Source organism: Leguminivora glycinivorella, chromosome 27 (genome assembly GCF_023078275.1).
Source record: "Leguminivora glycinivorella isolate SPB_JAAS2020 chromosome 27, LegGlyc_1.1, whole genome shotgun sequence".
In the NCBI taxonomy this organism is placed as follows: Eukaryota; Metazoa; Arthropoda; class Insecta; order Lepidoptera; family Tortricidae; genus Leguminivora; species Leguminivora glycinivorella.
Window position 1 is genome coordinate 5,110,865 of NC_062997.1, and position 23,886 is coordinate 5,134,750.

The following is a 23,886-nucleotide window of genomic DNA, read 5'->3' on the forward strand; positions in this document are numbered from 1 at the left end:
GCAAAGAAATGGGAGTACCTTACCTCATCTTTTACAACCACTTATTTTTGTGTAGTGCCTCGAAACAGACACCTTGGTCCTTTTTAATGTGCACCATCACATACTTATAAAGTTTTTCGTTAGCATTACAATTTTATTAGAATGTTTACTTGATACTTAGCGATATAGTGTCATAACAAAAAAAGCTCTTATGTCTATTTCGAATTCAACAGAGATCACGACTACATAAAAAAAATGGCATTCTGTCTAGTCCGTCAGTTAGATCGTCCAAAAATACTGAACACATATTTTTTTCTAATTAATGAAAAAATACAAAGATATAGAGCATCAAAGTTCTGGGCTTGTGACGTCACTTCTAAGTAAAAATTGTACCTAGGCGTGATCACGCGAAAATTCAACGCATTGTACCGTCGTCATTTTTCGTTCACGAGAAAAAAGAAAAAATACGTGTCTAAAATTCTTTGATAATCTAACTGACGGACTAATTACTTTTTTTTAGTAGTCTCGCCTATTAAAAGGGAATTTTTGAATTGATACAGTAAAATAAATAAAAACTGAGAAATGCTAAAATTAAATAATTTTATTGCTTTAGCAAATATAGTAACAAAATTAATATTAATTTTCCCAAAACACATACATGCATTTCTAACAGAGCACTTTTATTAAACTAAGTTTTTTTGCAAAAATTAAATTTTTGGCACAAGCTTTTATCGCCGACTGTACCTTTCTTTCAACAGTCATCTACTGCTCTCCGAGACGTTTCTAAAAACCCCTTACTCGATGGGGATACGACGTTTCATAACAGAGTTCCTATGACCACCTTTCTGCTCCATCATCAGATCAGCTCTATGATACCATAATATTGCATTGTCACGTGGTTTACATATGTGTGCAAAATTTCAGCTCAATAGGAAACCGGGAAGTGGGTCAAATTTAGTTCTACGTTTTGACGCACACTAACAAGGCAAGTTGAATAAAAACTTGTAACAAAATGAAATATCAACTCCATCACATATAGATATATATTTGTTCATTTTAATTGCAAAATTGTGAACACATTCTATAACCTTTCATATACAAAAAGGTTTAGAAGAAATATAAATAATAATATATGGGAATGTAAATTTTGTACCTTCTATAGGATGAGATTTACAAAAAAGACTAACATTTTTGGTTTTTACCCTTATAAATAGTAAAATAAAGGTAATGTAGACGGTAAACCAAATCTTGGCACTAAAAAAGGCTGGAAATTTGAAAAAATTTGAGCTCACCTCAATAGGCTAGTTTCCTATACTTAAAATAAAATATTTTATGCAGTGCATGAAATAAAGCACCACATAATTAGAAGAAAAATATGGACAGTAGTATGTATGTATGTATGTAAACACTTTATTGTACATAAGACAAGTTAGGACATAGAAATACAGTATAGTTATGGTGTACAAAGGCGAACTTATCCCTATAAGGGATCTCTTCCAGTCAACCTGTCAGCAACTACTGACAAGTCAGTAGTTGTGTTTAAACATAATTTCTATTTAATAAGTCAAAGAGAAAGATATAAAGTAAATGAAACCGTGACGTCACTCCTCAGTATTTCATAGTAATTCCATATTAGCAAATCGTTTTGACAGTTCATAAAAAGAAGCTGATTTGACTAGTAGGAAACTAGCCTGCTGTCTTCATAAAAAACGTGCCTTCCTAAACCTTGACTTCGGAGCCAAAAAACTTACAAAATTGATTGAAAAAGTAAGAGCGAAGGTTTAATTATTCGCGCCATTTTTAGTGCTAAGATATGGTTGGCCGTCATTAACGTATTTTGTTCATTTTTATATACACTATACCATAGATTAAATAGAAGATCATACCATCCCATACATTAAAATGCGACCGCCTAAGAACGCGCATACACTACACCACACATAGATGGCGCAACAAAAAAATGTCTTGTAGCTTTCGATTATACTTGTAGATGGCGTTGTCACTTTTGACATAGATTTATAGCTCGAAAGTGACACTTAACGCCATTCAAAGACATATGTAACTCTGTATAGACGGATAAAGTCTAAGAAAAAAACGTACCTCAAAGCCATAAAAAGGTACGGTGGCCTAGATGGCGTTACACTATTGGGGAACGCTCAGCTAGATGGCGCTAATATTAATATTTGACATTTTAGTACATATCAACCTAAAAATACGAGCCAAATTGTCAAAACTGAGGTTCAAAAGTTCTAAGGTTGTGTCGAGAGATGGCAGTCTATGCACTGTGATTACACATTTTACTTAGACAGTAACTCTCTATAATACTCGACCCGTTTTGACACCAATCTACAAATAATCGATGGCAAAAAGGCATTTTTTTGTGGCGCCATCTATGTGTGGTGTAGTGTATGCGCGTTAGGCGGTCGCATTTTAATGCACGGGGTGGTATGATCTTATATTTAATCTATGACTACACTAACCCTTGGATAAACATTGTTTAAACTCCTTAGTGCGTTTTCACATTATCCGATCCGATATCGGATGTCGGACCGATATCCCATACATTACAGGCGCCATCTTGGATTTTTTCTACTGAAATCCTTCCGACATCCGATATCGGATCGGATAATGTGAAAACAGTCTTACCCAAAAAACCCTTACATTTGTATTGTTTATAGATTTTCTCCGGTTGTCCCTTAGAGTAATCCTTAGAATTTTAAGACTTGTAGCCTTTCTTGAATAGGACCATAGATTAAATATAACAAGATCATACCATCCCATACATTAAAATGCGACCGCCTAAGACCGCGCTTACACTCCACCACATAACACCACACATAGATGGCGCTACAAAAAAAATGTCTTGTAGCTTTCGATTATACTTGTAGATGGCGTTAAGTGTCACTTTTGACATAGATTTATGGCTCGAAAGTGACACTTAACAATCTACAAATAATCGGTGGCAACAAGGCACTTTTTGTGGCGCCATCTATGTGTGGTGGAGTGTAAGCGCGTTCGTAGGCGGTCGCATTTTAATGTACGGGATGGTATGATCTTGTTATATTTAATTTATGATAGGACGGACCTATATTTAAAACTACTTAAATAAAGAATTACACTTAGTTACATTGTATTAAACTAAATAAATATTCAGATTCAAATTGAAATAGGTAATATACAATGGAAAATGTCTACTTTTCAACGTGTTCATCTTTTCAGCAAGAGTATTTCATGGTGGAATATTTTACATTAAAATAAAAAGGTAACAATTTTAGGAATACCTATAGCTTTTTTACAACATAATATATAATAAATAACATATCTGTGTGTTTATAAAAGGTAATTCTAACCTCTAAGTATAAAGGAATAAGTAAGGGAAGAGTTGTAACTCAGTAAATGCAAGTTATTTGTAGCGACATCTAGCGTCATTCACGCGTCAACTAGCGTAAATTATCAGTACTGCTTGAGGTTGCAAAAAAACGGTTTTTTTTCTGGCTTGAAAAAAAAAACATGAAAAAAAACCGTGAAAAAAAAACAGTTTTTTTTCTGGAGTATGTTTTTTTTATAAAGTACGAAATCTCAAAATTTGAAAGTAGTTAATACTTTTATACGGTTTTTTAGACTTAAATTTAACTATTAAACGAATTTAATCAAATAACTAATTTCTGGTCTTATAAAAGTAACATTTACGAAATCTGTAGTTGGTAGTTATCACTTTTTACTGTTGGCAACTCCACCGCCTCTCCACGCTACACGCAGCATCGGGGATTCCCCAATAAACGTTTGTATACTGAATGTTAATTGAATTAAAATTTACGTTATTGTTATTGAAACACGTTACAACTCACGAAAAACCGTTATCGTCGTATTATTTGTTCATCTGAAAAAAAACCATATTCAGAAAAAAAACCAAGGTGCTCAGTTTTTTTTCATGTTTTTTTTTTCACAATTCTGAAAAAAAAAAAACATTTGGTTTTTTTTCTATTTACAACCCTAGTACTGCTACTTGTCAATAGATGTCGCGATGAACAAAAAGTCTAATGCTCAACAATTTTAAGCTAATATTACAATAGTATTAATCAGTACTCTGTTTTCAATTCCTTCTGCTTGTAATATAAATTGTAAACTGTTTTAATATTACATTATTGGCAGACGCAACACTGTTGGCACCTAGTGTCGAGTAGTGGTACTGATAATTTAAGCTATTTGACGCGTGATTGTCGCTAGATGTCACTACAAATAACTTTCTTCCCTTACTTATTCCTCTTTGCATCTAAGGTAAAAACGAACAATTTATGTGTCATGCCACGATAAAAGATCAAGAATCAATATAGTAGATTACATACCTAAGCCAGTAAAGTAAGAAATGTATCCAAACACATATGATTAAAGGCTTTTTTGGCCAAGGTATGTATACTATTTTCGTGTTAGACGAAGCCGTGAAGCGGTAACTTCGTTCAGCGCAGCGGCCTGATTTGAGGAGAAAGCAGTTTTCCCGTGGGACGTCACATATAAAGTTAACTAACACTTTCAGTGTCACGGGTCCCGGGTAGTGAGCGGGTTGTGATATGACTCTAAAGCTAGGAACACACTACGCGGACGTCCGTCGTCGATCGACCGCGGACGGGGATCTGGACAATGAATATACACTTAACCGTGCAAACTATCGGTCGACGGACGTGGACGTGGCCTTGAGCGCATGGACGTCCGATCGAAATCTGGCTCGCTGGATGTTTTGTGACCGTGCACACTGATCGGTCGCGGTCGCGGTCGATTTACGACGGACGTCCGCGTAGTATGTTCCTAGCTTCAGGCCTGAGTGATCGCGCAATATGAGCACAGTATGATAAAGTGTACTATCGTACAGTATGGCCACTCCCCGCTGCCCCCCCCCCCCTCCCGATCTCGTCTCACAGTTACCTGTCTCTCACTCACACAAGCATGGTACGCGTTCACCTACACGAGCTTAGACTGTGTACGTAGGAACGCGCCTCTTTCATATATTTGATCGCCATTGTCAGAGGTGTGATTGAGCGTTCATTCAGGCCTTATTCTAAATATAATTTGTTCTATCTACCGGCGTCCTATTGCTCCATTTCTAAAGCTGTGAGTTTCCTGATGAATTCCGCTCGCTGAGACGGTGTTAGTTCCTGTAAAAAAAGTTACCATTTTTAGACTATTTCAGTTACTAAAATAATATTGGATTGGCACAAAAGTAATGAGACACTTGGTTTACGTTTTATATTTTTTATTATTATTACAATACAAAAAGCTTAGTCGATAATTCACCATTAGCATCTGCAATTTTAGGTAGTATTAAAATTTTAAAAAGTGTGAAAATTTACAGGCGACTTTTACTAAACCATAAAGTCGATTTTCTGGACCAATATAAGGTGCCCTCTTGGTTGTTAAAAGGTTGTCCATTAATTACCGGGTACCCTGTATAATATATAAATGCTATGTATTGTATAGTTACCATAACAAGGCTGTTGACGGCGTTCATGACGGAATCCTGTTTGATGGCGCGGAGGTTTCGTTCCAGCACCGAGTTGTCGTCGCACGTTTGAGCCTCGAACCACTTGGAAACTGCCTCGTTGTCTCGCTCCCATTGGTGAGACTGAAAATCAATTAATTTGTGAGCAGGTTATGTAAAACCAAAGAATAAGTTTTTTTTTGTAAAAAATTCTCTTTCGGCACAAGCTTTTATCGCCGACTGTACCTTTCTTTCAACAATCATCTACTGCTCTCCGAGACGTTTCGAAAAACTCCTCACTCGATGGGATACGACGTTTCATAACAGAGTTCCTATGACCACCTTTCTGCTCCATCATCAGATCAGCTCCATGATACCATAATATTGCATTGTCACGTGATTTACATATGTGTGCAAAATTTCAGCTCAACCGGAAACCGCGAAGTGGGTCAAATTTAGCTTCTACGTTTTGACCCAAACTAACATACTAACAAGGCAAGTTAAATAAAAACTTGTAATATAGAGAGTTAGTGTCAAAGTAAAATTTGCAATCATAGTGCATAGACTGCCATCTCTCGACACTTTTGACACTCAGTTTTGACAATTTAGAATTTACAATTTTTATTAGATGCGCCGCACCTCTGATCTCTGTCGGTACACATACTTCGTGAAAGTCGCTACAAATCAGTTATGGCCGCTGTACACATGTGGCCAACGGTTCCACCAACCCTTGGTGGGACCCCTTGGCCAAGATAAGAGCCGCTGTTTACACATTGGCGAACCAATCACTTGGCATTGGCTCTTCATGAAAGATGGACGAGGAATGGAAAAGGCTAGGGAATTCTAGGTCATTTACGTTGTCAGCAAAACTTGATTAAAAAATAATAACCCCGTAGTAAAATTAAATTATTTCAAATATTAACATTTTTTTGAATATTCTGATAACCACATTTATATTTTTAGGCAATACATTAAACATTTGCAAAGTTATTTTATTTCTTAAAATCAACACTATTATTGGCATAGATAAACTTATGATTTTCGTAAATATTTCACTACTGTCCTCTCTGACGGCTGACGACAAACTGAATGAAGCGCCAACGTGTAAACGCAGTTGGCCATTGGCGCCAAGATCCTTTGATGTGTGGACAAAAAACCGACACCAATCGGTTGGCCGGCCAGCGCTAGCGCCAACTGCCAACACACGGCCAAGTAGCCCTCTACACGCTTGGCCAAGGGGTTCCACCAAGGGTTGGTGGAACCGTTGGCCACATGTGTACAGCGGCCATTAAAGATGCTGTGGCCAATGAAGATGTTACCTGCGTCTCGCCCTGGTCCTCGGTGAACCAGCGGCGCAGAGTGGCTAGTTCTGTAGTAGCAGTCACAGGTGGCACTACAGGTGGTGGGGACTATACACCTGGAGTGTAGTTACCTGCGTCTCGCCCTGGTCCTCGGTGAACCAGCGGCGCAGCGTGGCTAATTCTGCAGTAGCAGTCACAGGTGGCACTACAGGTGGTGGGGACTATACACCTGGAGTGTAGTTACCTGCGTCTCGCCCTGGTCCTCGGTGAACCAGCGGCGCAGAGTGGCTAGTTCTGTAGTAGCAGTCACAGGTGGCACTACAGGTGGTGGGGACTATACACATGGAGTGTAGTTACCTGCGTCTCGCCCTGGTCCTCGGTGAATCAGCGGCGCAGCGTGGCTAATTCTGCAGTAGCAGTCACAGGTGGCACTACAGGTGGTGGGGACTATACACCTGGAGTGTAGTTACCTGCGTCTCGCCCTGGTCCTCGGTGAACCAGCGGCGCAGCGTGGCTAATTCTGTAGTAGCAGTCCCAGGTGGCACTACAGGTGGTGGGGAGTATACACCTGTAGTGTAGTTACCTGCGTCTCGCCCTGGTCCTCGGTGAACCAGCGGCGCAGCGTGGCTAATTCTGTAGTAGCAGTCCCAGGTGGCACTACAGGTGGTGGGGAGTATACACCTGTAGTGTAGTTACCTGCGTCTCGCCCTGGTCCTCGGTGAACCAGCGGCGCAGCGTGGCTAATTCTGTAGTAGCAGTCCCAGGTGGCACTACAGGTGGTGGGGAGTATACACCTGTAGTGTAGTTACCTGCGTCTCGCCCTGGTCCTCGGTGAACCAGCGGCGCAGCGTGGCTAATTCTGTAGTAGCAGTCCCAGGTGGCACTACAGGTGGTGGGGAGTATACACCTGTAGTGTAGTTACCTGCGTCTCGCCCTGGTCCTCGGTGAACCAGCGGCGCAGCGTGGCTAATTCTGTAGTAGCAGTCCCAGGTGGCACTACAGGTGGTGGGGAGTATACACCTGTAGTGTAGTTACCTGCGTCTCGCCCTGGTCCTCGGTGAACCAGCGGCGCAGCGTGGCTAATTCTGTAGTAGCAGTCCCAGGTGGCACTACAGGTGGTGGGGAGTATACACCTGTAGTGTAGTTACCTGCGTCTCGCCCTGGTCCTCGGTGAACCAGCGGCACAGCGTGGCTAATTCTGTAGTAGCAGTCCCAGGTGGCACTACAGGTGGTGGGGAGTATACACCTGTAGTGTAGTTACCTGCGTCTCGCCCTGGTCCTCGGTGAATCAGCGGCGCAGCGTGGCTAATTCTGCAGTAGCAGTCACAGGTGGCACTACAGGTGGTGGGGACTATACACCTGGAGTGTAGTTACCTGCGTCTCGCCCTGGTCCTCGGTGAACCAGCGGCGCAGCGTGGCTAATTCTGTAGTAGCAGTCCCAGGTGGCACTACAGGTGGTGGGGAGTATACACCTGTAGTGTAGTTACCTGCGTCTCGCCCTGGTCCTCGGTGAACCAGCGGCGCAGCGTGGCTAATTCTGTAGTAGCAGTCCCAGGTGGCACTACAGGTGGTGGGGAGTATACACCTGTAGTGTAGTTACCTGCGTCTCGCCCTGGTCCTCGGTGAACCAGCGGCGCAGCGTGGCTAATTCTGTAGTAGCAGTCCCAGGTGGCACTACAGGTGGTGGGGAGTATACACCTGTAGTGTAGTTACCTGCGTCTCGCCCTGGTCCTCGGTGAACCAGCGCCGCAGCGTGGCGGCGGCGGCGCCCTGGTCCATGTCCTCGGCGGCCTGGCGCGCCGCGGCCTGCACGCGCCGCTCCTGCTGGTTCTGCAGCAGCAGACGCCGCAAACGCCAGTACAGGAAGCGACGGGAGTCCTTCCAGGGAATTATGTCCTGAAAGAGATTTTTTTTTTTCAGTACAGATGGTGTTTTTTTTACGCACTAGTGCGAGAAGTAGTTCATTATATGCCAAGTCGAATCTTCGGAGGGCCATCCGTACGATACACGTGCGAAAAGGAAATTCGTAACTTGTCGATTTAAAACACTCCCTTCGGTCGTATTTTAATTTATCGCCACTCGTTTCGAACTTCCTTTTTTACGCACTTGTATCGTAATGTACTATTGTAACTGCATTTTTTTAATCCATGCGTGAACAGTAATAATCATTTAAATGCCCTTTGAAATTTGCTACTATAATAAGTAAAAAAAGAACTTTATTTGTTCCACACATACTTAAAACAAAACAAAAAAATTGGCAATAAAAACTAAATACAAAATAAAGTAGGCCCCTTTCGGGTAAAAGCCTCCTTTGCAACTAAAATAACGACCATTAAAAAATAAAATCTTACAAAAGATTAGGGATGGATAAAGAAACTTGATACTTATGAAATCGTTTAAAAATAAACATTTTACAATTTTAAAATGTATACTTACAAATATACAGCCCTTTTCTAACATCCTCTCCGCTGTATCGTGCAGCTCGGCAAACTGTACAGCGATCTGTTAACAGAAAAAAAAATATATATATAAAAAATAGAGTTACATTTTGGTGCCGTGACCAGGATTTAAGATCAGCGAAATTTCGACAGCTATTTTGTATGTCTTGTTGAATACTGTCAGCACTACTAGGTATTTAATAGTGGATTACATACAAGTAAAGTAAAAAATGCTTGATATCATGTGATCTGACGCTTTCTTATTGCTATACGATGGTTTTTCATTATAATTTTTGTTTTTAGGCGAGATGATCTGTCAAACTAACCAATCCAAGGGGGTGAGGTGCGCGGCGTCCGGGCAGCCCCGCCCGCGCGGCGATGTTCGCTTGTCGCACGCGGGAACTCAAATTCGCGCGGCAGCATGACACAGACGGATCGCAGTCATAATGATCGCCGTATTTTAACTGGGCTTTCTTAGTTTTTTCATGAAATAGGAGGCAAATGAGCAGCTCAACGCCTGATGGTAAACAATCACCGCCTTTATTTTTTTTATTAGGTTTCATCATTTGTGTAAGTAATACTAATGATTTATAGTTACAGTGTGTTTGGTCAGCGTTGTCGGAGCTTTTTGCGTTTTCAGCATTAGTCCCACAGTAAATAGAAGCACAATTTGATTTGATTTGAAATTACGAGTTACAACTATTTACCTGCAAATATATACTATGTAGAGAATTTTATGGAAATATACCTACTTCTCCTAAACATCATAACTGTAGCTTTTCCTGAATATATAAAAAAAACTGAAAATGGGGACATAAAAATGGGGAGGAGGGTGAAGATTAACATCTCGGCGAGTTTTCTACTTCATTTACAAGTTTTTTCTTATAAACCTATTGTTAACAGAACACAGTAACCGTCAGCTTCTTTGAACATAAACTTTATGTAAAAAGATATTATGTCATGTCACTGCTGTTTAAAAATACACATTTTTTTTTCCAGCCGTGAATAAATAACGCTTTTTCATTTTCATATTGAATGCCTTTAACCTGCATACATGCCAAAGTTTCGAATTTTATTCTTGTTGTTCATGAACCGACTAATAGCAGGTTACTTACTCGTATATATTTTGATGATCATGATGAAATCACTCATCCAGTCACTGATGAAATCTGTGCTATTTATATTAAGATATGAATAAAATCTAAAGTATGAAAACTATGCAATTGAAACTTTGTCTATTTAATAAAGTTGCTATTGATATCATATCCTGACAATTATATTTATCTGGTTTAAACCAGACCCCAAATTCGAGGATTCAGAAGACCAAAAAAATGCTTCAAGAAAACAGCTTTTCTCTTCGCTTGACTCGTGTTGGTGGGGGCACTACCACCACTAATATCTCCAAATAAAATACAACCCAGCACAAGATAAAATATCATACTTCATAATAATTTATTGATAAATCAATACCATTCTATGCCTACCTCGAATTCTCAAGTATCTTCTATAAATATATAAAAGAAGAAGCTGACTGACTGACTGACATATCAACGCACAGCCGAAACCGCTGGTCCTAGAGATTCCAAATTTGGCACGTAGGTTCCTTATGTAGTGTAGAGGAGCACTAAGAAAGGATTTTCCAAAATTCACCTTCTAAGGGGGTCAAATGGGGGTTCAAAGTTTGTATGGGGAAACAAGATTAGTTTGACTATTTTATTCGAAACTTCACAGGAAGATTCCTTAAGACATATGACTGAATACGTGTTTCAGGTTTTTTGAAAATTTGACCCCTAAAGGGGTGCAAAGGGGGTAAAGTCAAAAACACAATATGGGTATCGTTTTTATGGTTTATCGGGTCGCTGATCACGATAAATACAACGATCTTAAAATCTAATGAGGTGGAAAAGAAATTTTCTCCCCTGTTGTAGTGCAATAGGGTTAAAATATCCAAAATAGCCATAAGAGGAGCACTAAGAAAGGATTTTACAAAGTTCACCTCCTAGCCTGATAATTTGACAGGGACATGGACAGGGACAGGGACAGGGACAGGGACAGGGACAGGGACAGGGACAGGGAGGGATAGGGATAGGGATAGGGATAGGGATAGGGATAGGGATAGGGATAGGGATAGGGATAGGGATAGGGATAGAGATAGGGATAGGGATAGAGATAGGGATAGAGATAGGGATAGGAATAGGGATAGGGATAGGGGTAGGGATAGATAGGGATAGGGATAGAAATAGGGTTAGGAATAGGGGACGGGGACGGGGATAGAGATAGGGGAGGGACGGGGATAGGGATAGGGATAGGGATAGGTATAGGGATAGATAGGGATAGGGAGAGGGATAGGTATAAGTATAGGGATAGGGATAGGGATATGGGTAGGGATAGATAGGGATAGGGATAGAAATAGGGGACGGGGACAGGGATAGGGGAGGGACAGAGATAGGGATAGGGATAGGTATAGGGATAAGGATAGGGATAGGGATAGGTATAGGGATAGGGGTAGGGGTAGGGGTAGGGGTAGGGATAGGGATAGGGATAGGGGAGGGACGGGGACAGGGACGGGGACAGGGACGGGACGGGACGGGACGGGACGGGACGGGACGGGACGGGACGGGGACGGGGACAAAAATAGGGATTGGGGTCGGAATAATCGGTCGGCAATCGATATCTAGGCAGTGTAAAATGCAGGTGGCTCAGTGGGAAGGGATTAGTAAGTAGGCATCGGCGAGTATCCTGCATCCGTGATAACTATTATATTCAATGTGCTGTAAGAAGGTCGTTGTTTGCTTGCCTTTTATATGTTTACGTTTGCAATAAGTACAAGCAAAATGGAAAAAATTGTAAGCGATAATGCAAGGAAGTACTTTTTACCTTACCGACCATAGCGTCGAGATACTGGCCATGTGGGGATACCCCCATTTGCCAGAATTTCATTTGCCATAATTTTATTTGCCACCATATTCAACAATCATAATATTGTTTCTCATAACATCTTATGCCATAATCATTGTTTACTATATTAATCAAGTGCCAGAAACTTTGTTTCCCATAAAGTCAGTTTCCATAATGTCATTTGTCAGAATCATCGAAATCAGTAATTACCACATTCCATACCATCATTTGTCATCCAAATTAACGACCAGAAAAGTCAATTTCCATAATGTGATTTGGCAGAATCATCAATATGAATCATAAATGCGTAATTATCACAGAGACGACACTACTAGAAGCACTAGAGAATCAAACTGCTATCAGAAAGTAGGTTAGGTTAGGTTAGAACTGTGGCCCCCTGGAAAATAAAACTGCTATCAGAAAGTAGGTTAGATTAGAACTGTGACCCCTGGAAAATGAAACTGCTATCAGAAAGTAGGTTAGGTTAGAACTGTGACCCCCTGGAAAATGAATCTGCTTGAAAAGTAGGTTAGGTTAGGTTAGAACTGTGACCCCCTGGAAAATGAAACTGCTATAAGAAAGTAGGTTAGGTTAGGTTAGAACTATGACCCCCTGGAACATGAAACTGCTTGAAAAGTAGGTTAGGTTAGGTTAGAACTGTAACCCCCTGGAAAATGAAGCTGCATCAGAAAGTAAGTTAGGTAATAATATGGGCAACAATTAATATGGCAATAATTCCTTATGGCGTTTGAATATTATAAAAAAGTAAAAAGTAAAAAAGTAAAAAATCGTTTATTGTTGCACATAAACACAAAGTCATTTGTTACAAAAGATAGGTAAAATTTACATCCATTTGTGCATATCCTAATTATTGTTAACACAAGTTTCCAGGGGTCCCCGCACTAGGCTAGGCCTGTACCGCGGGAGACCTGTATTGCATTTAAAATATGTCATGAAAGTTAGAAAAACAAGTTAGCTATATAATTAAAGTACAGTGTAAACAATGATTAAACATTGATTCTGTTGTCTAAAGTATTACAGTTTACAGAAGTTATTTTATACTATGGGTATAATTAAGTTATTACTAAATTACCTATTGAAGTAAGTTTTCAGTTTCATGGAAGTCTGTTGACAGTAGTTAGAAAATTAGAAAAACACAGTAACTATATAATTAAAAGTACAGTGTGAACAGTTATTAAACATTGATTCTGTTGCCCAAAATATTACAGTTTGCAGAAGTTATTTTATAGTATGGTTATAGTTAAAATTATTGTTAAATTTATTGTTAAATTACCTATTGAAGTAAGTTTTCGGTTTCATGGTAGTCAAGTGACAGTAACCATTTGCAAAGAATACGTTTAGTCTCCGATACCGTGCAACGTATCAGCCCGGTTTGCAGCTTTACGACAGTATTGTAGATTTTATAGCTTAAAACATCACCGAGGCGTCTGCCAAAAGCAGTGTTAACTGATGAGATGGGTAATCTAAAGATGCGTTTTGAGATCAGTTCGGAATAATTATCCAGCTTAGACGCGAATCTGTGCATAGAGAGGCAGACTTTGTGGATATAAAGCTGACGGACTGTAAGGACTTGGGCATCTGCGTAAAGACTTTTTGTTTCATATCTATAGGGCTTTTTGAGCATAACTTTCAGGACAGAGCGTTGGGCTCTCTCAACAACTAACATATAGGTTTTGGCAGCGCAGCCCCAGACTGATATCGCGTAAGTAATTGTAGACTGACACAGAGATATGTAAATGTTTTTTATTTATATTAAACCATATTATTGCACTTAATAATATGGCTAACAAATAGTATGGCATTGTATGATTATGGAAGGTAATGTTCGGATAAACAACCAGTATGTCATACAATTTGAATGGTAAACAAATCATTCGGGCAAATGAAATTCAGGCAAGTTAGATTCGGGCATATGAATATTATGTTAAATGACTGTCAGGCAAACAATAGACAACCGGCTATTTGGGTTGTATGAAGTTTCCCCAGTATAAATATTTAGTAGGTTAGGTTAGGTTAGAACTGTGGCCCCCTGGAAAATAAAACTGCTATCAGAAAGTAGGTTAGATTAGAACTGTGACCCCTGGAAAATGAAACTGCTATCAGAAAGTAGGTTAGGTTAGAACTGTGACCCCCTGGAAAATGAATCTGCTTGAAAAGTAGGTTAGGTTAGGTTAGAACTGTGACCCCCTGGAAAATGAAACTGCTATAAGAAAGTAGGTTAGGTTAGGTTAGAACTATGACCCCCTGGAACATGAAACTGCTTGAAAAGTAGGTTAGGTTAGGTTAGAACTGTAACCCCCTGGAAAATGAAGCTGCATCAGAAAGTAAGTTAGGTAATAATATGGGCAACAATTAATATGGCAATAATTCCTTATGGCGTTTGAATATTATAAAAAAGTAAAAAGTAAAAAAGTAAAAAATCGTTTATTGTTGCACATAAACACAAAGTCATTTGTTACAAAAGATAGGTAAAATTTACATCCATTTGTGCATATCCTAATTATTGTTAACACAAGTTTCCAGGGGTCCCCGCACTAGGCTAGGCCTGTACCGCGGGAGACCTGTATTGCATTTAAAATATGTCATGAAAGTTAGAAAAACAAGTTAGCTATATAATTAAAGTACAGTGTAAACAATGATTAAACATTGATTCTGTTGTCTAAAGTATTACAGTTTACAGAAGTTATTTTATACTATGGGTATAATTAAGTTATTACTAAATTACCTATTGAAGTAAGTTTTCAGTTTCATGGAAGTCTGTTGACAGTAGTTAGAAAATTAGAAAAACACAGTAACTATATAATTAAAAGTACAGTGTGAACAGTTATTAAACATTGATTCTGTTGCCCAAAATATTACAGTTTGCAGAAGTTATTTTATAGTATGGTTATAGTTAAAATTATTGTTAAATTTATTGTTAAATTACCTATTGAAGTAAGTTTTCAGTTTCATGGTAGTCAAGTGACAGTAACCATTTGCAAAGAATACGTTTAGTCTCCGATACCGTGCAACGTATCAGCCCGGTTTGCAGCTTTACGACAGTATTGTAGATTTTATAGCTTAAAACATCACCGAGGCGTCTGCCAAAAGCAGTGTTAACTGATGAGATGGGTAATCTAAAGATGCGTTTTGAGATCAGTTCGGAATAATTATCCAGCTTAGACGCGAATCTGTGCATAGAGAGGCAGACTTTGTGGATATAAAGCTGACGGACTGTAAGGACTTGGGCATCTGCGTAAAGACTTTTTGTTTCATATCTATAGGGCTTTTTGAGCATAACTTTCAGGACAGAGCGTTGGGCTCTCTCAACAACTAACATATAGGTTTTGGCAGCGCAGCCCCAGACTGATATCGCGTAAGTAATTGTAGACTGACACAGAGATATGTAAATGTTTTTTATTTATATTAAACCATATTATTGCACTTAATAATATGGCTAACAAATAGTATGGCATTGTATGATTATGGAAGGTAATGTTCGGATAAACAACCAGTATGTCATACAATTTGAATGGTAAACAAATCATTCGGGCAAATGAAATTCAGGCAAGTTAGATTCGGGCATATGAATATTATGTTAAATGACTGTCAGGCAAACAATAGACAACCGGCTATTTGGGTTGTATGAAGTTTCCCCAGTATAAATATTTATATAGGTAAAATACATACATATTCGTACCTACTACCTACGCTGTGGTCGCTGTGTAACAATTCTACAATCATTGGAAGAATTTCTTTTAAAACAATAGTACCTAATATGTGTAAGGTACAGTCAGCCAGTTGAGAATTGCCCCGCTTTACCTTAATCGAAATAATCGCGGACAGATGTACCTACAAAGAAACCTACGGATCCAAATGAAAATCTTATTTTTTGTAAACGTTTCAATAAGAATACTTTTATTACGCGGGCGAAGCCGCGGGTAAAAGCTAGTATTCATATAAAGTATCAACTTTTGTCAAAGGAGTCAGACAGCTTGCTGAAGGATTCGTATAATCTTGCAAATTAGACAAATATCTGTAAATATAAAGTACCGTAATCATACCCACCAAATAAAAAAAAAAAATTGTCCAGCTTTATCAATGTATGATTATGGACTTTCATCAAAATTTATTGAGAAGTTAATATACTGAAATCTTTTAACTATTATGGAAAAATGGCGACAGTTGACAAACAAAATTTCTGTCAGGCTGGCCACATGTTTGGCATAGACACAGAAAAAATATAGACGGAGGGTAGCACGATATAATTAACCTTATACCAAATTTTGAAAGACAGAAATACCTACCCTACCTGATCTTCAATCAGTACTGTATCTACCGCCGCCTTTTCTTTCGAACAACTCAATATGTTTATGAAAATTATACGTAAGTTTGTTCACTAGTTGGACATCAGTCATATATTTTCTAAGTTGAAAGTTGTGCTGTAATGACGTCACAGACGCGTCATCTAGGGGTTTCTACAATCTATGATCACTATGATGTTTAGATATCGTAAATGTCACTTGATAACATCATATGAAAATGAAATACTTACGAGTATATATAAATTATCATTTTCTTACCTTTTCACAGTCTTTGGTTAGAATTTTCTTTATTTATTTGTTTTCTAGCACGCAATTATTTTTTCTGCCTCCTCAAAGCTTTGTTCCCCATTGTTTCAATGACACGTGACCACGCGGAGAAAACTGACACAGGTCCGTCCTCTGAAAGCGCCACCGCGCGACTGAAGAGGCCATAAGTGCCATCGAAAATGTTTTCAATTTCAAAAAATTTTTCAAAACAAATTTTTTTTTGCAAAAACAGGATTAGTAACGGGTCTTTAAAATTGGGTTCATAGTTGTTCCATCTTTCCTTTGCGGATTTGGTAGTATTTGATAAATATTAAATTATTTTAATGACGCTACCGGCACAAACTCATCAGATTCGTCTAGATAATCTTATTACCTATATATTGAAGTAAAAAAGAAGTCAAAAAAGTTTTTATCCCAGCTATGGGAACGATTTATTGTTTAAAGAAGAGGTAACTTTGGGATCATTTTCTATCGAGCGAAGTTGTAATATTCATGTTGTTCAACTCCATAACATACTCACCAGATCCTGAAATTTAACATATATCGTTTTCAGATTTTTCCATTGCGTTATCCTATGTTTTTAACGGCTTCAAAAAACGAGTGCGCGCAGCGTCTACGGAAATATATCGCCTTAAACCAATTTAGTATGATCTATTTTTATTTTTCTATTATTTGGATCACACTTTGTTGTTTTTCTTGTTGTTTAAGATATCGACGAAGCCCCGCGCCGCGGGGCTCCTATTCTGTGTAGTTTGGCCTTTTGAAGCTACTTGACGAACCTAACCTACCTATACCTGAACATTAGCAATTCTATAACGCAAAATCTCAAAATTGTTCCGTTTTATTTCAACTTTAAAGAGATATCGACGAAGCCCCGCAGCGCGGGGCTCCTATTCTGTATAGTTTGACATTTTGCGTTTTAGACCTGTTGTGACTATGCGATTTTTTTTGCTTACCTCGTTTTTAACCCCTGACGCAAAAACGACGGGGTGTTATAAGTTTGACGCGTCTGTCTGTCTGTGGCATCGTAGCTCCCGAACGGATGAACTGACTTATAAACCCCCGACGCAAAAACGACGGGGTTTTATAAGTTTGACGTGTCTGTCTGTCTGACTGTCCGTGTGTGTGTGTCTGTGGTAACGTAGCTCCCGAACGGATGAACCGACTTAGATTTAGTTTTTTTTTGTTAGAAACCTGAATTAGTCGAGAGTATTCTTAGCCATGTTTCATGAAAATCGGTCCACCATGTCGGTTTTTTTTAAAATTTACTGGTTAGGTTACTGACCTCGTGGTATATAGGCTGTAGCTCCTTCTCCCTGGCCTTGGCGTTCTTCTCGCACTGCTGCAGTTCAGTCTCCAGCTCCCGGGCCTTGTTCTCGGCTTCGCGCCCGGCCTCCGTGCGAACTAGCACGTCATCGATGGAGCCGCGACGGTCGAACCGCTTGGACAGGTCGGCGATCTGGTCTTTCAATTCTGTAAAAGATTTAACATAATCGTATGAGATAAGATGGATCTAGTTTAAGACGATACAGGAGGGGTCAATTCTCCATACAAACGCTCTCGACTATTTCCTCTCTGGTTTTTGGCGATAGAGCAATGATTTTTTCAACACAGATTATTATAATGTTTATCTGTGTCGGACCGTTTTGATTTTTTTGATATTCTTATTTTTAAAGGCGCTAGAGCTCATCAAAAATTTCCAAAAACGGCTTTGTTGATTATGGAGCAAAAAAAGGTGTGGTATTCAAAATTGGTAACAATTAGCCAAAAAACTAAACGGTCCGACACAGATTATTTCATTGTTATTCAGATTCTCAAATTTCGTTACGATTGATTAAGTTTTGAAGGAGGAAACAGTCGAGAGTGAAACCTCGATTTTTAAGATTTTTTGCAATATCTTTAAACTGCCAACCGAAAATGTATAGAAATCTGATAACAAAAACGGAAGGTTTCATACAAACAACCTAGGACATTTTGGGAAACCTAGTGAATCTTGCTCAGCATCACGGACTCTATCAGCCCACCAATTTTTATAAGAATGGGAGATGTGATGCAAATGTACAAACTTTTCGGGAATTGCTCAATTTCGATCTGGCAAAGTAGGATACGTAAAACGCTATAGGAACATAAGTACAATAAAGACGAAGCGTGACCAATAAAGGACGAAAGAATGGCCCGCCTGATGGTAAGCAGTCACCGTAACCTATGGCCGCAACTACCAAGTGTTTCCTAAAGAAATCTGTAAACTTGTTTGAAGAACCCGGCAAAACTTAAAATCAAGGGTGAACAGGCATCTTCTGGGCGAGCTCACTCCATCGTAGGCCACGTCTTTGCCTTTGGCTAGTCTGTGGTCAAGAGTAAGCCTATTTATATATAAAAAAAGAACTGTAGTTTGTTCTCTCACCTGCTATCCTAGCGCTGAGCCTCTGCAGTTCAGGGTCTAGCCTCTGCATGGCCTTGAGCGTGTCCCGCTGCTTGAACTTGACCTCCACGATGCCCTCTGCTTCAAGGACACCGCCCCTGCGAATGACATGGTTAATTGATTAATATAGCCGGTCAAAGGCTATTAACATTTTATTAAAAGATTCATCTTAGTGACCTTGGAAGTGACCTTGACCTTGGTGTGGTATAAACTTGCCCTGTACGGGAAGCATGGTCGCGCGATAGACGATAAAATATCAGGCCGTCCCTATCGCACTTAGAAATAGTGCGATAGGGACGGCCTGCTATTTTATCACTTATCGCGCGACCATAATTGCCTGCCTGTAAGTCTTTTACATCAAACTTGACAATTATGACTCTTGACACTATCTTTTAGGACTTTTCTGAGAGTGACCTTGACAGTATTTACCTGGCCTCCGGGTCGGCGTTAATCTCCATACGAGCACTATTCACGCTGAAGTCATCAGCCCACGCTCCTCTCAGCTAACCACCGTGACCTTGACCTTGACCTTCAGTATTTACCTGGCCTCCGGATCGGCGTACATCTCCATGCGAGCGCTGTTCACGCTGGGGTCAACGACCGCCCACGCTCCCCCCCTGAGCTCGCCGCCAGGCGGGATGTACACTAACACGGGAGCGGTGGCGTGACGGAGGGCGCGCACGATCTCGGCGCCGAACTTCAAAATCTCTTCGTACATGTCTGTTTGGAAGGAATAATTGAATGAGTATAGTATGAATTTTCTGAGATGCACTTTTCACTTTTGCCCTAATCTGTTAAACAAAGGCCTTTGTTTCTATTATTCGCTGCGGTTAGCTCCCGTTTAAACGGCACGTGCTATAGTCTCAGTGTAGTTAAAAAGCAACTATCATGATAGCAATAAGGTTCAAATCCATAAAAAGCCCTTTCGGAGATAACACGTTTTGTCATCTTCAAAAAAAGCTACCTGCACACTGCTAACTGTTTAATAAATTTGAACCTTATTGCTATCATGATAGTTGCTTTTTAACTACACTGAGACTTTAGCACGTGCTGTGGAAACGGGAGCTAACCACCGCGAATAATAGAAACAAAGGCCTCTGTTTAACAGATTAGGGCAAAACCGAAAAGTTCAGCTCAGAAAATTCATACTATACTAGCAAAGACATATGTTTAGGTGAAAAACTTAAGAAAATCACCTGTTGTATGTGTGAGTGAGGTGTTGGAATAGAGAACACATATTTAAAATTAGTAACACAAACAAAACAAACGCCTATTCGACTCCGTATAAACCAAAGTGGATCGAGTGTTACAGAGAGTTACTGTCAAAGTAAAATCTGTGATCACATGATGTGTGTATACGGAGATACATATGTCTTTGGTATAGACGGATAAAGTCTAAGAAAAAAACGTACTAAGCCCTAGAGGAAAAGGTAAGGTGGCCTAGATGGCGTTGCACCTTTGGGGAACGCTTGGCTAGTTGGCGCTATTAATATTCGACATTTTAACACATACCAAGCTAACAATATGGGCCAAATTGTCAAAACTGAGGTTCAAAAGTTTTAAGCTTGTGTCGGGAGATGGCAGTCTATGCACTGTGATTACACATTTTACTTAGACAGTAGCTTTATTTGACGTTCATATGCGCATTGTAATATGCCTACTTGAAAAATAAATATTTCATTTCATTTCATTTCATTTCACTCTCTATAATACTCGATCCTCTTTGTTTATATATAGTAGTGTGACTACTTAAAAAACACAAATTAAAATATTTGTTTAAATACTTTGATTTGTTCCCATAGTTGTGTGTTAATAAACATGTGTTGAAAAAACGGCCATAGCTCGTTTGCTAATCTAGTAACTCACCCTTCTGTCCACCACTGAAGCCACGCCAGTTAGCGAAGATCATGATGGGCAGGTTCTCGCGAGAGAAGTCGTTGATGGCCTGTGAAGTCTTGTACGCAGAGTCGGGGAACCATACCTGTGTTGTGGTAACATAGTCCATATACATTTTCAATTGTTTTATAGTAACTTACCATAAATAAATATGAGGTATAACAGGGGCCAGTTTCTCGAAAGGTACAAGCCTTGTATTACAAGTGTGTTTCCATGATAACCCATACGATTTGACAGTTCGCGCACTTGTAATACAAGGCTTGTACTTTTCGAGAAACGAGCCCCAGGGGCCCATTTCTCGAAGCTATAAGCTATAAGTTACGATAGGCTAGTTTCCTATACTTAAAATAAAATATTGTATGCAGTGCACGAAACAAAGCACCACCTAATTAGAAGAAAAATATGGACAATAGTTATGTTTAAACATAATTTCTATTGAATAAGTCAAAGAGAAAAATATAAAGTAAATTAATTGACCATGACGTCACTCCTCAGTATTTCATAGTAATTTCATATTAGCAAATCGTTTGGACAGTTCATAAAAAGAAGCTGATTTGACTACTAGGAAACTAGCCTATTTACAAGCGGTAGTCAATGTCTAATATGACAAGTTGGAAAGAGACTTCCGCTTGTAACTTGTAACTTTCAGCTTTGAGAAATGGGCCCCTGATATTTCACCTGTTAATTAGAAAATTTCGAAGGCTTATGTGCGTGTCGAACATAAAACAATGGAGCAAGTAATTTAAAATATCGCATTAGGATAGAAAGTATAGGATTCTATTCTATTCTATACTTCAATATTTAATTAAATTGTTTTTTCCCCTCAATAGCTCGGAGACACGTGTTTTGTCCTTTAATACCAGCAGGTAAAAACGCATTTTATCCACTAGTGGGTAAAGTAATTTTACCTTGAATAAAGTGAAATTACATACATACAATCACGCCTGTATCCCATAAAGGGGTAGGCAGAACACATGAAACTACTAAAGCTTCAGTGCCACTCTTGGCAAATAAGGGGTTGAAAGAAAACGAAACTGTAAAGTGAAATTAACTGCTTTAAAATTGATAAAAGTAGGTGAATCTAGTCATAAAGATGATTTACCACCTGTGGAACTACTGGAAACAGTGATAAACGCAAGTTCTGCGTTGTAGTTTCCTCGCTATAGTGAGGGGAAAAGTTTTGTGTTACACTCGGGTGCAAATGTATTTTACTTCTCGTGTGTTAAAAAACTCGCAAGTTCAGGATTCTATTCTCGAACCACTCGCTTCGCTTCCTCGTTTCCTTCACTTGCTCGTTTTTCAATTCCACACTCGGCGTTAAAATACAACTTTGCCCCCTTGCATAACAAATAACTATTCTTTTTCACATATTTCTTTTTATTATACTGACGACTTTCGTTTTCGCTTCGTTATGTCGTGATGTTAACTGTACAGAAGAGTTTCATACCTACAGGTATACATCGCTCTAATTCTTTGAAACGGATTAAAGTGATTATCACAAAGTGAAAGTTATACACGTTAAACTTTCGTGAGACATATTCAAATAATTAATGAATCTACGGTTGTACTCACGTACAACCCTGAAGAGGGGCCTCCGAATTGGCCCGAAACATGTCGCAGCAATAGCGATATAATAACGTAGGTACAACCGTAGATTCATTAATTTAAGTGAAAGTTTTTAGTTTTGGAGAAGGGCTATGGGGTATGGAACGCATTACAGCAATATGATCAATATGGCCTGTGTGGTGACGGGTTAAGAATTTCACCACCCCCTTTCTTCCCGTGGGTGTCGTAGAAGGCGACTATGGGATATGGGTTAAATTGTGGCGTAGGCGAGAGGCTGGCAACCTGTCACTGCAATGCCACAGTTTCGTTTTCTTTCAACCCCTTATTTGCCAAGAGTGGCACTGAAGCTTTAGTAGTTTCATGTGCTCTGCCTACCCCTTTATGGGATACAGGCGTGACTGTATGTATGTATGTATGTATGTGATCAAAGCGACCCGACCTAATGCAGCCTGTTAACTGCATGGTACGCGTTCACCTACACGAGCTTAGACTGTGTGTAGGAACGCGCCTCTTTCATATATCTGATCGCCATTGTTCGAGGTGTGACTGTAGTGTGTACTGACCTGACCAGCTTGCTGTAGGGTTTTGGACTCTGAATCCTTGTTTACTAGGTCGGCGGCCAGAGTCAACTCCACTGTTTGAGTTGGCCAGTCGACCTGTCTTATCTCACTCACACAAGCATGGTACGCATTCATCTACACGAGCTTAGACTGTGTGCGTAGGAACGCGCCTCTTTCATATATCTGGGGCCCATTTCTCGAAGCTACAAGTTACATTTTACAAGTGATATTCAATGTCTAATTTGACAAGTTGGAAAGAGACTTCCGCTTGTAAATTGTAACTTTCAGTTTTGAGAATTGGGCCCCTGATCGCCATTGCCTGCATTGGTGTGACTCTAGTGTGTAGATACTGACCTGTCCGGCTTGCTGTAGCGTCTTGGACTCTGAATCCTTGTTAGCGGGGTCAGCGGGCAGGGTCAACTCCACCGTTCGAGTCTCGACTGCGATCACTCCGACTGGGATACCGCCGAGACGGGCGCGGCCTGTTGAAAAAAATACGACAAGTCAGCGTCATGTGTTTAATAATCTTACAATAAATAACATTGTCTATGACATGAAAAATTTATTAGGTATAAAAGTTCCGTTCATTATCTTACGACATTGATTTTTTTTATAACACTTTAAGTTCTCGCGCTTTGTACACATCGCGTAATATATAATCGCGTTCAACCTGTATGTGACTTTAAATATCGAATTTTTTTCTTTCTTTTTTGATCATAATAAATGGGAGGGGGTGAAACACCACACTAGATCATTCAATA

At 39.5% G+C, this 23,886-nt stretch overlaps 1 protein-coding gene across 1 annotated transcript in view; it reads right to left on the minus strand.

Annotated features, from left to right (window-relative positions):
• Positions 1–4,675: 4,675 nt before the first annotated feature.
• The window catches only part of LOC125240213 (acetyl-CoA carboxylase), a 143,427-nt gene continuing 124,216 nt past the window's right edge, over positions 4,676–23,886 (minus strand). The window contains exons 43-51 of the mRNA XM_048148036.1: positions 23,480–23,607; positions 20,970–21,084; positions 19,646–19,823; positions 19,086–19,201; positions 17,967–18,154; positions 9,190–9,255; positions 8,467–8,649; positions 5,456–5,596; positions 4,676–5,129 (exon numbers count right to left, since the gene is read on the minus strand). Of these exons, the coding sequence (XP_048003993.1) occupies positions 5,064–5,129; positions 5,456–5,596; positions 8,467–8,649; positions 9,190–9,255; positions 17,967–18,154; positions 19,086–19,201; positions 19,646–19,823; positions 20,970–21,084; positions 23,480–23,607 (1,181 nt within the window). The 3' untranslated portion in view covers positions 4,676–5,063. The remainder of the gene's footprint in view (positions 5,130–5,455; positions 5,597–8,466; positions 8,650–9,189; positions 9,256–17,966; positions 18,155–19,085; positions 19,202–19,645; positions 19,824–20,969; positions 21,085–23,479; positions 23,608–23,886) is intronic.